We start from the raw sequence: 15,543 nt of genomic DNA on the forward strand, positions 1-15,543 counted from the left end.
AACTGCATTGATTTATTGATATGTTAAACTAAGTCAATCCATAAACATGAAGCGTATTTCCATTTATTTAGGTCTTTTGTTAATTTTACACCATCCTAAAGCTTTCGTGTAGAGGATTTGTGTGTCTTGGTAAATCTTCTGAGTGTTCTATGTGTTTAAAGGCTAAACAGTTTAATTTCTTTTTTAATGTGTATTTTTCATATATAGGAACATATTTTTTTAGTATTTATTTATTAGAGAGAGAGAAAGACACAGCGAGAGAGGGAACACAAGCAGGGGGAGCGGGAGAGGGAGAAGCAGGCTTCCTGCTGAGCAGGGAGCCCGAAGCGGGGCTCGATCCCAGGACCCCAGGATCATGACCTGAGCCGAAGGCAGACACTTAACGACTGAGCCACCCAAGCACCCCATATATAGGAACATCTTATATGTTGACTTTGTATTATCCAAATTTGCTCAATTCACTTAACGGTAGTAGTTTTTTGTTTTTTTTTTTCCTATATTCCTGGTGCAATCCTGTCCCTACAGGTAGAGGTGACTCTACCTGTTCTTTTCCATGCTTACACCTTTGGTCTCTTTTTCTTGCCCCACTGGCACTTGGTAGAGTCTCCGGTACAATGTTGGGTAGATGTGGTGGGGGAAGATAGCCTTGTCTTGTTCCCAATCTTAAGATAGAAACATTCAGTCTTGCACTTACTTTTATATAAGAAAAGACTTCTTTGTTTCTGTGTATCCCCAGGGCTCCTTGCTGAATGCCCGCAGCTTTCCCCCACTGGTTTAGAAATGCTGCCTCCCTGCGTGCTTCTTACTTGCACTCCTGTCTGTTTCTGTATGAAGATACACCCTTTAATTTCAGCACATAACCTGATGCCTAGAAGGATCACGGAAATCAGAAGGTGGAGTTTGAAAGTGGAGGACGTGGCTTTCATGATAAGTGCTAAGGAAGCACTTTCCAAAGTGAGGGGGGGCCAGGGCAGTGATGGAGGGAGCCGGAAGGTGAGACGGGCGGCCGCGGGCGCTGTGCCCTTTCGAGAGTGTGTCTGAGGAAGGGTTGTCTGTTATTGCCGGAAAAGCAGCTGTGTCAGCCACAGCGGTTAGAGGCAGACGCAGGAGAGCCGGACACGAGGTGTCCCGGTGAAGGGGTTCAGGCGGCCCGGGGACTTCGGGCTCTCCGGAGCCGCCCCGAGACTGAGCATGGGGCTGCTATGCTCCATCCTTCAGGCAAAGGCCAGGATGGAGGCGGCGGCAAGACGGACAAGACGCTGGCTGACTTCGCAGCCGAGTACGCCAAGTCCAACAGAAGCACGTGCAAGGGCTGCTTGGAGAAGATAGAGAAGGTGAGCCCAGGGGAGGGGGGCAGCCACCGGGGCCTCTCGGGTGTCTAGAGAAGAGGAGATGCGCGCGGGCTTGGGGGGCTAGCCCAGCACTAGCGGTTCGGTGTCACATGCTCGGAACTCCTGAGGAATGTCGGGCACGGTGCACGAGGCCGCTCGGGGTTGTAGCGTGTGGGCAGCGGCGGGGACGGCAGAAAGCCCCCCGGGGTGGGGGCCTGCGGGGTGGCGTCCTCGGTGGTGGGCCAAGGCCGGCTTCCAGGCCGGCAGAACGTTCTCAGGGAAAAGATTGCGCGTCCTCCCGTGCCCGGGTGGGTGGGTAGATGGCTAGTTGGAGTTGACCCCATTTAAAACCGGGGTGCTGAGGCCTAGGCTAGCACACAGTCCTTGGGGGCAGAAAGCGGTCTGAAGCTTCCACGGCCCTCCCAGTGCCCTCGGTGTGGACCTGAGGCCCCGCTGGCTGGGGCACCGGCCAACCCATGTACCCCCAGGTTTCTGACGTCACCATCCTTCTTGTCTTTTTGGTACCCCATGTGGTTCTTCCTGCAGGGCCAGATCCGCCTGTCCAAGAAGATGCTGGACCCAGAGAAGCCCCAGCTGGGCATGATCGACCGCTGGTACCACCCAAACTGCTTTGTGAAGAACAGAGAGGAGCTGGGCTTCCGGCCCGAGTACAGCGCCAGCCAGCTCAAGGGCTTTGGCCTCCTTGCCGCGGAGGATAAAGAAACACTAAAGAAGCAGCTCCCCGGAGTCAAGAGTGAAGGGTAGGGGTGGGGAGGGCGTGGGAAGCGGGGGGGGGGGCTTCGGGGAGACCCTGCAGAGTCCAGGCTATTCCCATGTCTCCCTCTGCTGACTGTCAGCAAGCTGGGCATGCAGAGTGAGGAACGGTAACAGCCGCGCTCCGCCCCTCCCCTGCACACGCTCCTGTAGCTCCCTCCCGTCTGACCCACAGACAGGACCAGCTAGCCGCTGCCGCCAACCCCCCTCCTGCCCTGAGTATTCTCCCTGCCTGCCCGACCACCCCATTTCCTGGGACCCCTGCATGACTCGCTTTCCAGTCCCAACGGCATCCTGTGTATGGGTCTGATGCTGCTGCTAGGATGGTGGTGGGAGCCGTGGATGAGAAGTCCCCTGGTGTAGTGTCAGAATGCCGTGGGGTTCCTGTGGCATCAGCATTCAGGACGGGAAGCCCGGTCGGAGCCAATCTGGAGTCCACGGGCTCTTGTTCTTTCCTGTCCTCTCTGCTGGCCCCCGTGCCCCAGTCTGGAGTCGCTGGGGGTCATGGGCACAGAGGAGGTGTGGTAGGGCCATGCCCGGCTGTGGGTGGTGTTAGGATTGGGGTGGCCCTGACCTTCCTGTTGTCAAGGAGCTGTTGTGCACCATCTGGGTACATCACACACAAGCTTGCACACAGTATACGCAGCTCTGGAGTAGGTGGGCAAACTGGAAAACCGGGCTCGTGGATTAAGGTCGCCAGGACAGCACAGCCCGTGATGTGTGTGCAGGGAACCCCAAGCTCACGTGTGGGCCGTAGTAACAGCTAGCACCAGTGGGGCAGTAACGGCGTGGCAGGCACCGTGCTGCATGCTTGATGGGGGACAGTTCACGGTCCTGGAAGGTACACGGTGTTCTGTTTCATGGGTGAGGGAAAATGCGAGGGTTTGAAGTCGGGTCTGTAACAGCTGCATCTGAGTTAACCACCGTGACTGCCCTGCCCTGTTCTGGGGGGCCGGGGGGGAGGGCGCGGCCCATGACCCTTCCTGCCTCCCTCCACCAGGTGACTGGTGAGTGGTGCTGAGACTCTCACTCCTGTGGGTGGGGTTGGAATGACAGTGCAGCCCCGCACCAGAGAACTGCCCTGGGAGCCGCCCTGCGGTTTAGCTTAAAAGGCTGGGCCCCCTGGCATGAGTGGTTCATCTTTCTACAATCCCTGCCCGTCGGCAATGGGCTTACCTGTCACGGTCCCTGCCAGAACCTTCGAGCTGCTTCATTTGTGCCAAGAGATACATGGGGGTTGTCACGTCAGATGGGGTCTGAGCCATGGATCCTGGGCAGGCTGTTCCAAGCCCATGGGGCCACCCCTGAGCCTCTCCTTGGCAGCAAAGTATGTGGGGCCCGTCACCAGTACTGCCTGGGCAGACCTCAGACCCCCTGGGGGCAGAGGAACATGTAGTGCTTTTGGGGCCTGGCAAGACAGGTGTGCAGATGTGAAGGTCCTGTGTCCCCTGAGTCGCTGGTACCAGGGTTCTTTTTTTTTTTTTTTTTAAAGATTTTATTTATTTATTCATGAGAGACAGAGAGAGAGAGAGGTAGAGGGAGAAGCAGGCTCCCAAGGAGCAGGGAGCCCGATGTGGGACTTGATCCCAGGACTCTGGGATCATGACCTGAGCCGAAGGCAGACGCTTAACCATCTGAGCCACCCAGGCACCCGCTGGTACCAGGGTTCTGATGGCTCTCTGTCGTCCTGTGTCTCTTTCAGAAAGAGGAAAGGCGACGAGGTGGATGGGATGGTTGAAGTGGCCAAGAAGAAATCTAAAAAAGAAAAGGACAAGGATGGTAGGCTTGAGAGGGCCCTCAAGGTGAGCTCTGAGCTGTGCGTCTCTGCTTATCGTTGTCTGAATTCTTTGCCCTCATCCTGGGTGGAAAATTCCAGGGGGCGTGTGCGTCCCACTTCCCAAGACCTCCAAGAACTTCCAAACTGGAAGCAGTGGTGAAATAGCACGATGTTCCCTCCACCCCCAGAGAAGGCCTTGGTGCTTGAAGGAGAGCCCCACCTGGGGCTCCCCAGCCTCACGGCACCGTGCATCCTGCACCTGGAGGGTCGCTGGCGGACGCTGCGCCCCGAGTGTTAAGTTCAGGGATGCCCGACTTGCTCAGCACGCACAGGAGACGGGAAGAGACGGATGTCCCCTAGTTCTTTAATGGAGAGCTCTTGTCTGCAGAAGTGATAGAAGGCGTGTAGTGAAAGAGGTCAGAACCACCCACTGAGTCCATAGTCGCAGACCAGAAATTCAGCACTGTGTTGATCACACGTGTTGAATTCAAGTAAAAACGATCAGAAAATGCTGGGTGTTTGGTGCTGACACACAAGTTCGTGCACAGTAGGCATGGCTCTGGAATGTGTAAGAAAACTGGAAAACCAGGGGGAGGGCCCGTGTCAGTCTTGTCTTGGGAACATGATTTCCAGCTACTTGGCTCTCTCGTGAGAGGATTCCGTTTTTGCCAGTGGAATAAAAATCAGAAGCAGTTCCTGATCGGGTTGCAGCTGCTTGCTAGGAACCACCAATTGGTGTGATGGTCCTTCAGTGAATCTGGCTGTGGTAGGGTTGTGGTTGGGTCATTTGGTGTGGTGGTCCCTTGAGCGTCATCAGAGATGAAACGTCTGGAATTCACATGTTCCCCTGGCCTCGGCCAAGCAGGTGACGTGGTTCCACTCCCTTGGTTGTTTAAACTTGGACCGCTGGACTTAGCAGGTGCTCCCTTGTCCCCCTCGTCCCCATGACTGGCAATGCGGCGCAGGTGCTGGGGGGGGGCAGGTACGGCAAAGCCATGTGTGTGGTGTCGCTTTGCTGGTCGCATTAAAATCTTCCACACTTGAGCGGCGCCTGGCTGGCTCAGTCGATAGAGCCTGGAACTGTTGATCTTGGGGTCATGAGTTTGAACCTCGTTTGGGGGGTAGAGATTACTTAAAATCTTTAAAAAAAAAAAAAAAAGTCCCCATTAAAATCCTCACTGGTGTGGAGAGCGACTCCATGGGGTCTATGGGGCTGGCATTTTAGGTCTGGTATGCAGGGGTGCAGTCTGCGGCTGGGAGGTGGTGAGTATCTTGCCAGGGACCCTAGCGTGGGAGGTCATGGCTCACCCCACCCAAGCTCTGACAGGGGGAGGCTGATGCTCAGAGCTTCCACAAGGAGTAGGCACTGTGAATCTTGCCCCCGAGACTGAGAAGCGTTGATCCGTCCCCGTGTGATGCTGCTGAGGCCGGCGGGGGTGCCTGGGAATTGTCCCCCCTGCCACATTCGGGTCAGAGAACGGCCACACCCCATGTCCTTGGATGCGAATGTCGGGGCCAGTGAGCCCTTGCGCCTGGCTCTTTGCCATGGGGTCTGTGAGGGGTGGTCCCAGGGACGGTGTGCTCCGGGTAGAACCTGGTGGAACCAGAACGCCATGGGATCGCAGCTGGGCCACTTCCCTGTGAAGGAGACCAGCTTGGAGGCGCAGCTCAGCCGACACACAAGGACCCCAGTGGAGACTGAGTGAGACGGGGAACCCCCTCTAGCGGGGTCTCTGTTTGGACAGAGCTGGGCTGTCATCTGCCTGGCTCTGTCTGCAGGCCCAGAACGAGCTGATCTGGAACATCAAGGACGAGCTAAAGAAAGCATGTTCGACAAATGACCTGAAAGAGTTGCTCATCTTCAACAAGCAGCAAGTGCCCTCTGGGGAGTCAGCGGTGAGCAACCACTGTGTTCCGTGAGACCCGGGAGGGGGCTGGGACGTTGGATACCGTCACTGCTGTCGTGGCCCCCCACGCCCCCCGGGAGGGTGTGGGAGGTCCTCCGGTGGGGCACCCGCTGGCCTTGATCTGGAGGAGTGGAAATGCTACAGTTCTGTGGCCTGGCCACCGTGTCCGGGGGCCGGAAGACATCCCCATATGTCCACCTTGGGTTTAGGATTTGGGGGAGACTCGGGTGGGCTGTGTATTTGCTTTGTGTGTTCATGCCACACATTTTAAGGCCCAGACGCCCAGGGGCTTCCAGGTCTGGAGGGCGTGGAGCCCCCCTTGCAAGGGGAGGCCTGCCAACACCCCACTGGTTTCCCGGGGTGGCGTAGCTCCTTGCGCAGTAGGAGGGGGCGGTGGGCTGTGGTACCGCGGTGTGGACAGGAGGTCTCTTAAAGTAGAGAAGCCGGAGCACCGCGTGTATATCAACGGCCCTGGGGAGTCCTTGTCGGGGCCAGCCCTCCCTCTCCTCTCAGTGAGTGCGGTCTGCCCACGTTGGTGAGCGGCCTTCCTGTAGCTTCTCCTCTCTTGGCTTCAGATCTTGGACCGTGTGGCCGATGGCATGGTGTTCGGTGCCCTTCTTCCCTGTGAGGAATGCTCAGGCCAGCTGGTCTTCAGGAGTGATGCCTATTACTGTACAGGTGACGTCACTGCCTGGACCAAGTGCATGGTCAAGACCCAGACCCCCAGCCGGAAGGACTGGGTGACCCCAAAGGTGAGTGGGATTCTGGAATCTGAGCAGAAAAACACCATCCCACCTTCCGGGCCTGTCCCCACGACTGCCGCATTCCTGGCTCCGAACATGTGGGAGCAGGGCGCTTCTGGCGGGAGCACAGGTTTGTCCAATCGCTGTAAAAACCTCTGGCATCTGTTGATCAAGTGCATCCTCAGTGCCAGGCACTGTTCTGGGCGCAAGGGACGTACGGTGAACAGATGGATGATAATTCCTGCCTCGGTGATGGGAGGCTTTTTCCTGAGGAGGTTTTCCTGCCTTAGTGCTGGGGGGAGTTGGGTCCAGAGTTCAAGTAGCCCCTCCTACCGTTGGTTCTTTTATTATTATTTTTTTTAAAGATTCTTTTTTTTTTTTAAGCTTTTATTTGAGAACGAGAGAATGAGAGACAGAGAGCACGAGAGAGAAGAGGGTCAGAGGGAGAAGCAGACTCCCCGCTGAGCAGGGAACCCGATGTGGGACTCGATCCCGGAACTCCGGGATCATGACCTGAGCCGAAGGCAGTCGCTTAACCAGCTGAGCCACGCAGGGACCCCTTATTATTATTTTTTTAATGAAAATGCATATCGAATTCTCAGGATGCAAAAAGCTTACTCAGGGAACCTCGATTGGGACTCTCCTGCACCCTGAGACTCTGTGCGAGCTGGCACCGGGCTACCTCTCTCCAGGATTTGGGCTTTGAGCTTGGCCGGGTGGCCTCCCTCCTCTGTGAAGGGCAGGGGCTCAGCCTGTGGGACGGCAGCACATAGGCACTTGGGTGTCCCGCTGCTCCGCCAGCTCAGCACCTACCCCTGAACTCGCTTTCCCGCGGCCCTCCCCTCCCCACTTGTGGCCAAAACTACACCCCAGCCCGCCCTGCCCCTGCATGTTCTCTTGAGTGGTCGCTCAGAAACAGCTCTGACCTCCTCACTCCCCACACTCTTACAACCTTAAACCGATTCCCCGTTTCTCACGGAAATAACTCTCCCGGTTTTTCTGAGTTTGCCAGTGTTGCAAAGCTATTCGTGGCATTTATATCCCTTTTACCATCTTTGAGAAAATAAGATGGTGAGAAATAGCCGTTTTGTATTTCATGTACCAGTTGCACGGCATCCGCGTTTATCTTTGAAGGTGCCTGCGTGTGTAAGACCTGTTTGCAGGTCCATGGTGCTTGCCCCCCCGCAGAGTCCTGGACTTGCAGCCCATGTGAGACTGCTGTCCCCACAGCACGGCCCGCAGAGTCAAGGTCAGCTCCGGCTTCCCCGGGACCTGCCCGGCTCTGTGGGCCTTCTACTGCCCTTGCCGTCCTCAGGCTCTGTTCTCACTGCCCCTGCATGCACACGCCGTCTCTCCAACTCTCCACACTCCCTGCAGCAGGGCACTAACCAGCCAGCGTTCCCCGCGTACCACAGTACATCGGTCACATGTCTTTGCATGAGCCCTGCTTTTCCAGCCCCTAGCCATCTGAGCAGTCACTGCCTCCAAGGAGCCCTCCTGGAGTTCCCCGTCTGTGTCACATTGGCATGTTCGTTGTAGAGCCTCACTCCTGTGTTAAAGTTAGCTTTCGTGTATCTGACTGTGTTAAGACTGAACTTGTTTCTCAAGGGAAGAAACTGTCTTTATGACCTCATGGTGATCCATGGCACGGTAGGTGCTCAGCGTGTGTTGGACCCTGTTCTCAGGTCTTTCACTGAGCACAGGTACGGCAGGAACGGCCTCTTCCTTGATTGGGTGAAGATGTAGGAGCACAGGGACCATGCTGTCCCCTGAACTCCGTGTGTCGGACGCTCCCAGAGTGACTGCCTGGAGCAGAGCCCATTGTCAGGCTTTGGGAGGAAGGTGAACCAACTTTTGGCAGAGTTCATGTTGAACACTGTCGTTGGGCTCTCTGCTGCCACGTTCCCTTCTAGGAAGGGAGGGAAACTCTGATTTTCTCTTGGGAAATACTGTTTCTCAGCGCGTGCAGTCTTGGTCGGGAGGTGGGCATGCAGCCCGTGAGGGGCCCCTCAAGGGTGAGGCCTGGAGGTCACAGTCCAGCTGCAGCAGTAGCCCCCGACCACATTGTCAGCTGATACTGTCTGTTGTTGGTTTTTAAGGAAAATTCTTTGCTTACAGCACCCACCTGCCAGCGTTACCATAAACTTGAAAGTGCTAGAAATAAGCCTTGAGTTTAGTGTCATGTACTTGAATGCTGGAAGCCTCGCATCATTTTTTAAGATTTATTTTAGAGAGCCGGGGAGGGGCAGAGGGAGAATCTCAAGCACACTCCCCGCAGAGTGCGGAGCCTGATGTGGGGCTCAGTACCACGACCCCGAGATCATGACCTAAGCCGAAACCAAGAGTTGGACACTCAACTAACTGAGCCCCCCAGACGCCCCAACCACGCATCTTTTACATCATCCCTGATAATGAGAAGTAAAAAGAGGTTCTTTAATTTGGACAAACCAAATCCTCTTTGCTTTGGCAGGTGGTTATTTCTAGGGAGAACTGGTTTCTTTTTTTTTTTAAGATTTAATTTATTCATAAGAGAGAGTCAGAGGGAGAAGCCGACTCCCCATGGAGCAGGGAGCCCTGATGTGGGACTCAGTCCCAGAACTCTGGGATTATGACTTGAGCCGGGGGCAAACACTTAACCATCTGAGCCACCCAGGAACCCGAAAACTGGTTTCTTAACTGAAACTTAAATTCTTTAGGAATTCCGAGAAATTTCTTACCTCAAAAAATTGAAGATCAAAAAGCAGGACCGAATATTTCCCCCCGAGACCAGTGCCCCAGTGGCAGCAGCACCCCTACCCTCCACAGCCTCGGCGCCTGCCAGTGTAAACAGCTCCTCTCCACCAGGTACAGCTGGCAGGGGGGAGGCTGGGGCCCTGATCTGAGTGAGAGGAGGGTCTCCCCGTTGGTCCTCTGTCTGCCGATCCCATGGGGAAGGCCTGCCGTGCTCCCCTCAGCAGGAGGAAGGTGCTTAGGAGGTATTCTAAGAAACGCCCAGTGGGCCGTACCTGGAACAACATTCCGAATGTCCTCGTGCCCACACAGCAGACCTTGCTTTCCCGCCTCCCGGCAGCCCTACCCCCATCGGTCATCCTGAGCCTGATGGGACGCTCATGGCTCTTGCACGCAGAGACGTGCTGTGTGCCTGACCCGCAGAGCAGACTGACCCGTGTGAGGGTGAACACGCCTCCCCGGCAGATGCAGTGAGACCAGTTTGGGGTTTTCCGTCTGCTGAAGAGACTCTCTGCCTTTGTTCACTCCGAGACACGTGGCAGAGTCTGAGGGTTACGGCCACAGTCGGGTGGGCAGAGGACCAGGGTCTGACCCTGAACGTGAGCCTGTTGGTGACCTGCCGTCTCCTGGGGAGGGGCGTGTGTATGTGTGTGGTCGTTTTGGTCCGTGTGCTGCTTGTCCTCTGTGCTCAGGTGCACGTGTCAGGTCAGCGCTGATTTGCCCTCACAGGGAGGGCTTGAGGGACGCCTCCCTCCAGGTTCTTGCGTTCTGGGAGCGCGTAAGAGGCACCCGTCCGCCTCCGCCACAGATGGACACGGCCCCGTCATGGGCCTTATCTGGCCTCCTCAAGTGCTGGGTTCTGCTTTGTGCCTGGAATCCGTTACCCTGCTCAGTGTCCTGCTGACGGAAGCTTTGAGTGACTGCCCTTGGGGAGACTGATTTTTTGGGTGGGGTTAATGGCTATTATATAAAAAATTGCGGTTTATTTTTAGATGTGGGTTGGGAAAAGAATAAAAGTGGTTGGGAGCTCACCTGATTGCCTCTTCTCTTCCCATCCCACTGGCAGCCTCGTGGTCCCCACATGCAGCTTTCCGGGGCTGCCTGTGAGGCAGGGCCAGTGTGGCTTCTCCCCTGGCCTGGTCCTCTGTGTGCCAAGGGATGGGACAGGCTCTCCGCGTGCTGTTCTGTCCTCTGCTTTCCCACTAGCCCTGGGCCTCTATTTTCCTAGACTTTTCCCTCGGGGATGCCGATCAAAGGAGAGCTGAGGGTGTCCCGTCCTCCCTGGGACCTCGTGGCTTGACAACTGTTTTCTCATCCCAGAAAAGCCGTTGTCCAACATGAAGATCCTGACTCTCGGGAAACTCTCCCGGAACAAGGACGAGGTGAAGACCATGATCGAGAAACTCGGGGGGAAGTTGACGGGCACAGCCAACAAGGCCTCCCTGTGCATCAGTACCAAAAGTGAGTTGAATGTGGTTTGTAAAGCAGGGACGCGCGCCATGCCTCCTGTGAGGGCAGTGAGATTGAGGGAGGGGACGCGCTGAGTGCAGGGTGGCACCCACAGGACGCTCCCAGATGGATCTCTTCTTTGGTCAGCAGCGTTGTTTGGGTCGTTTGTGAGGGGAGACCAGCTCCTGTATTTGCACGCTGCTCCGTTGTGTGCACGCGCGCACCTTCCATCCTCAGCCAAAGGCTGCCTGCTGCTGTTCTCAGCCATCCTGAGCTCCTGCCCTTGGGGACGCCAATGGCCTTGCACGTCCGCAACCACGGGGGGCATGGATGAGCTCAGGGCTCTGCGGGGCCACAAAGCTGGGGCAGGGCTGCATGAAGACGGCGCTCCTTCAAGACCAGCAGACGTGCTTGCTTTGCCAACTGATGGAAACCCGTAGAGTGAGGCAAAACGAAGAAATGGGACTATCTTCGAAATGACAGCACAAGATAGTCTCAAAGGAAAACAGTCTTGCAGAATCGGAGGTAAGTAATTTACCAAGTCGGGAGCTGGAAGTAAGGTTCATGAGGTGCGCTCCACACAGACCCCAGCGGACCCTGTGGAAGCCTGGGGCTGGTCTCCGGGACTGGAGCAGATGGTCCTAATGTGTGCGGAGCCACAGACTCCAGAAAGCCAGAGCCAGCATGACAAGGGACAGAGCAGGAGGTCTCACGCTCCCTGATTGCAAACTACGTCATGAGCTCTAGCGATCGGAACAGTATGGAGCTGATGTAGGGACATGCGTGGATCCACGGAATGGCCTAGAGAGCCCAGCAGTAAGCCGCCGTGTGTGTGCGGAGTGCATCTGCCACAGAGAGCCAGGGTTCACAGTGGTGACGGCCGGGTCCGTGCCTGACGCCACTCACAGGATTCACTCAGAATGGATGGAAGACTTCGATGGAGACCCGGAGCCATAGAACTCGTGGGAGAAAACACAGACGGCGAGCCCCTCAACCTTGGTTTTGGTGATTTTTGACTCTCGCACCAAGACCAGCCCAGTAGGGCTCCATCAAATTAGAAAGCTTCCTCGCATCAGGGAAACCATGGACAGAATACAGAGGCATCCTGCCGGGGAAGGGGGGCTGCACATGTGCAGGGTCCGGCAGAGGGGCAGAATACAGAGGCATCCTGCCAGGCAGGGGGGGGCTAGTGCCCACCGTCAAACCACACCTCTCCTGGAGCGCACCTGCCTGCACCATGCAGCTCCCCTGTGCCAGGTGACAAGGAGGGGGCTCGCTTGGTGGGGCTCTGGCTTCACTTCACACTAACGCACCAGTTGTTCTTGCCCCTGATTTGAACAGAGGAGGTGGAAAAGATGAACAAGAAGATGGAGGAGGTGCGAGAGGCCAGCATCCGCGTGGTGTCCGAGGACTTCCTCCGGGACGTGTCCGATTCCACCAGGAGCCTGCAGGACTTGCTCTCAGCCCACGTTCTGGCCCCGTGGGGTGCCGAGGTGAAGGCTGAGCCGGCGGAGCCTGCAGCCCCGAGAGCAAAATCAGGGGCTGCGCTCTCCAAGAAGAGCAAGGGCCCTGTCAAGGAGGAAGGTGAGGCCCTGGGCCCGTGTGCTCCTGGGACGCTCTGGCCAAGGCTGCCTAGATCCCTGCTGGCAGACCGCCCCCTCACCCTGCCTTGCACCCCATCCCTACTTTCTGGTTTTGTTTCACTCAAACATTTTCATTTCTTGTCTCCTTCCAAGGCATCAACAAATCTGAGAAGAGAATGAAATTAACTCTTAAAGGTGGAGCTGCTGTCGATCCAGATTCGGGTGAGCACACGGGAGTGTGAGTGGGTGGGTGGTCAGGAGACCAGGGGCGCCTGGACCACACCTGCGCCTTCCTGCCTCCATGGGCTCCCCCGGTCCTGAGGACACGTGGGTCTTTTGGGGAGCCTCCCAAAGGTGGCAGTAGAGTGTCCAGGTGGGTCTGAATACCCCGCCTGCAGGCGCCCTGCCTCTGCGACAGGTCTGGAACATTCCGCGCACGTCCTGGAGAAAGGTGGGAAGGTGTTCAGCGCCACCCTCGGCCTGGTGGACATCGTGAAGGGAACCAACTCCTATTACAAGCTGCAGCTCCTGGAGGATGACAAAGAAAGCAGGTGTGTTGTGGGCACAGGACGGAGTTCCTGTGAGGTGGCCCCATGAAGGGGGTGGGCCTGTGAGGGGTGTGGTACCGTCAGCGAGAGGGAGGATGCCAGCGCCCCAAGCAGGCTGGCTCCTTGGCATTCATCCAGCTCCCCGACTTCACGGGATGTGCTGCCCACCGTCTCCCGAGACTCTCTGCTTACAACCCCTTGAAGAATCCAGAGCCTCTGAGCCCTGAACACACATGGACCCAAACTTGGTCTTTTAAAATTCCCTTCAAATTCCCTAGTCCCGACTCTTGTGGGTAAACTGGGACAGTTTGTCAGCAAGCAGAAGCAGCTTTCCCACTGGAGCTCTGGTGGTTGAAAGGTGCGGCGTAGCGGTGGCCCAGGAGGTGCAACATCAGCCCCTAGGAAGCCTTGGCCCCCAGCTGTGTTCTTCCATTGCCTCAGCTTCTCACCAGAACTTTCCTCCAAAAGTGAATATCGGAAGGGATCCTGATCCTAAAAGTCCAGAGTATGCAGTAGGCTACATAGATTTTCTGAAGAAATAAGCCCAACGTCATGTGGTTTATCACCTGCTCTGGTGGCCTGGTTTTACTGGTTTTCACAGTGAATGGACAACGTGGGCTGTCGGGTAAGGACGCTTTTAGGACAGCTTAGTATAGCACCTCCCAAATGTTTGCAGGGAAAAACCCGAGGAGAGAGTGACCTGTGCCTCTGGGCAAGAGCCCAGGAAGCCCCAGATTTTCTTTGAGTTCTTTGGTTTACTTAAAAGTGCATACAAGTTGGGTCGCCTGGGTGGCTCAATCAGTTAAGCATCTGCTTTCAGCTCAGGTCATGATCACAGGGTCCTGGGATTGAGCCCCACATCAGGCTCCCTGATCTGCAGGGACTCTGCTTCTCTCTTTCCCTCAGCTCCTCCGCCTTCTCGTGCATGCCTGCTCTCACGCTTTCTCAGAATCTTTAAAAAGGAAGAAAAGTACATACAGCTCTTGTATTTGAGGTTTTTGGTTTTTTTTTTAAGATTTTATTTATTTGAGACAGCACAAGCAAGGGGGAGGGGCAGAGGCAAAGGGAGAAGCCTGACACGGGGCTCAATCCCAGAACCCTGAGATCATGACCTGAACTGAAGTCAGATGCTTCACCGACTGAACCACCCAGGCGCCCCTGTATTTGAGGTTCTGATACGTCTTTACTGTGATGCATTACATCGTTCATTCTTTCCACCAAGAGAAAGGAACTCCCCCAAAGCTGAGCAGCAGGGCACCTCGGGTACCAGTGTGTGGGCCCCTGGTTGCCATGGGAACCAAGAGCGATGGCCTGACCCTGTAGGCTTGGCCTGCATGCCGCTGACACACATGCACACGCACGCACCCCACCCAACCCCGTTGCGTCTCAGCCTCTGATCTGAGCCCAGAGCCTTTAGTGTCTTTGAGTACGTCGCTCGTGGTTGCATCTTTTGAGCACAAGACTTCAAAATGATGCTGTATTTATTTGAGGAGTGAAGTTGGGCATTTTTATAAAATAAAAGTTGATAAGCCCCAGGATTTGCTCCACGAGCTTGGCTATCAGATCCAAGTGTAACCTGTTTTTTGGCACTTTTTAGGGTCCAGTAAGTTCCAAGCCTCCGTTTCATCATAAGTAAAGGTCCTTTGTGTCAGAGTTTCCTTTGTCTCTCTGTGTCCATCAGCATTGTCGTGGGGGGTTGGAGCTCTTTGTCCCCCAAGCGGAATGGAAGGGAAGGGGAACTGTTCCCAACATGTGAGTGGCCGAGCCGCAGGTTTGTGTGTGAGCCTCCTCCTGTCCTCCCCTCGCCCTTGCAGGTACTGGATCTTCAGGTCGTGGGGCCGTGTGGGCACGGTCATCGGCAGTAACAAACTGGAGCAGGTCCCATCCAAGGAAGACGCCATTGAACACTTCATGAAGCTGTATGAAGAGAAAACTGGGAATGCCTGGCACTCCAAGAACTTCACGAAGTATCCCAAAAAGTTCTACCCTCTGGAGATTGACTATGGCCAGGTAATCCCTGCTCTCACACTGTCTGCTTCCAGTAGAAGGAAGGGGCACCGTAGTATCCAAACTTCGCCCCGGGCCCAACGGCCTTGCAGGGGAACGCTGCCCAACGTTGAAAGTAGTAGCAACAGCAGCCCTTCCCAAGTTCTCCCCGCAAAATAGGAGAGGAGGGAACACTTCCCGACTCGGGACGGGAGGCCAGTGTTAAGCTGACACCAAAGCCAGAGATCTCGCGGGAGCACCCCAGTACCCTAAGAACATAGACACAGGGTCCTTAACCGCATTGTAATAAACCGAATGCAGCCGCGCACAAGGATTTCTACACCCCGACTGAGGCAGTCGAGCCTGAGAAGGCAAGGTTGGTTCAACATGCAAAAATCACACAGTCACAGTAACAGACAAAAAACATGGAATAAAATCCAACACCCTTCCACAGATCAGATCCACACAGTGACGTATGAGCTCAGCTGACAACAGTGGTAGTATTTTTGAGAACATGAGGGGGATCTTTGAGGTTGCTCCCTCAATTAGATTCCAGGTGCAGCTTCTTAGCGACGCCATGTTTCCTTGTAGACCGTGTGACCTGGTCTAGCATCAAGGTAGAATTACAGCAATCTGGGCTCTGCTGGGTTGTGGTTTGGGGTCCCAGACGCTTTCCTGATAATTTCTATTACACATTTTTTTTTTAAGATTTTTT

General features: G+C 55.5%; 1 protein-coding gene across 1 annotated transcript in view; it reads left to right on the forward strand.

Moving 5' to 3' along the window:
• Nucleotides 1-15,543, forward strand: part of PARP1 (poly(ADP-ribose) polymerase 1) — a 37,902-nt gene that overhangs the window by 10,020 nt on the left and 12,339 nt on the right. Inside the window, exons 3-13 of the mRNA XM_027612213.2 lie at nucleotides 1,219-1,334; nucleotides 1,878-2,092; nucleotides 3,808-3,907; nucleotides 5,662-5,778; nucleotides 6,365-6,541; nucleotides 9,229-9,376; nucleotides 10,583-10,723; nucleotides 12,053-12,295; nucleotides 12,448-12,516; nucleotides 12,713-12,845; nucleotides 14,657-14,852. Of these exons, the coding sequence (XP_027468014.1) occupies nucleotides 1,219-1,334; nucleotides 1,878-2,092; nucleotides 3,808-3,907; nucleotides 5,662-5,778; nucleotides 6,365-6,541; nucleotides 9,229-9,376; nucleotides 10,583-10,723; nucleotides 12,053-12,295; nucleotides 12,448-12,516; nucleotides 12,713-12,845; nucleotides 14,657-14,852 (1,655 nt within the window). The remainder of the gene's footprint in view (nucleotides 1-1,218; nucleotides 1,335-1,877; nucleotides 2,093-3,807; nucleotides 3,908-5,661; nucleotides 5,779-6,364; nucleotides 6,542-9,228; nucleotides 9,377-10,582; nucleotides 10,724-12,052; nucleotides 12,296-12,447; nucleotides 12,517-12,712; nucleotides 12,846-14,656; nucleotides 14,853-15,543) is intronic.

This window comes from Zalophus californianus, chromosome 10 (genome assembly GCF_009762305.2).
Source record: "Zalophus californianus isolate mZalCal1 chromosome 10, mZalCal1.pri.v2, whole genome shotgun sequence".
NCBI classification, from domain to species: Eukaryota; Metazoa; Chordata; class Mammalia; order Carnivora; family Otariidae; genus Zalophus; species Zalophus californianus.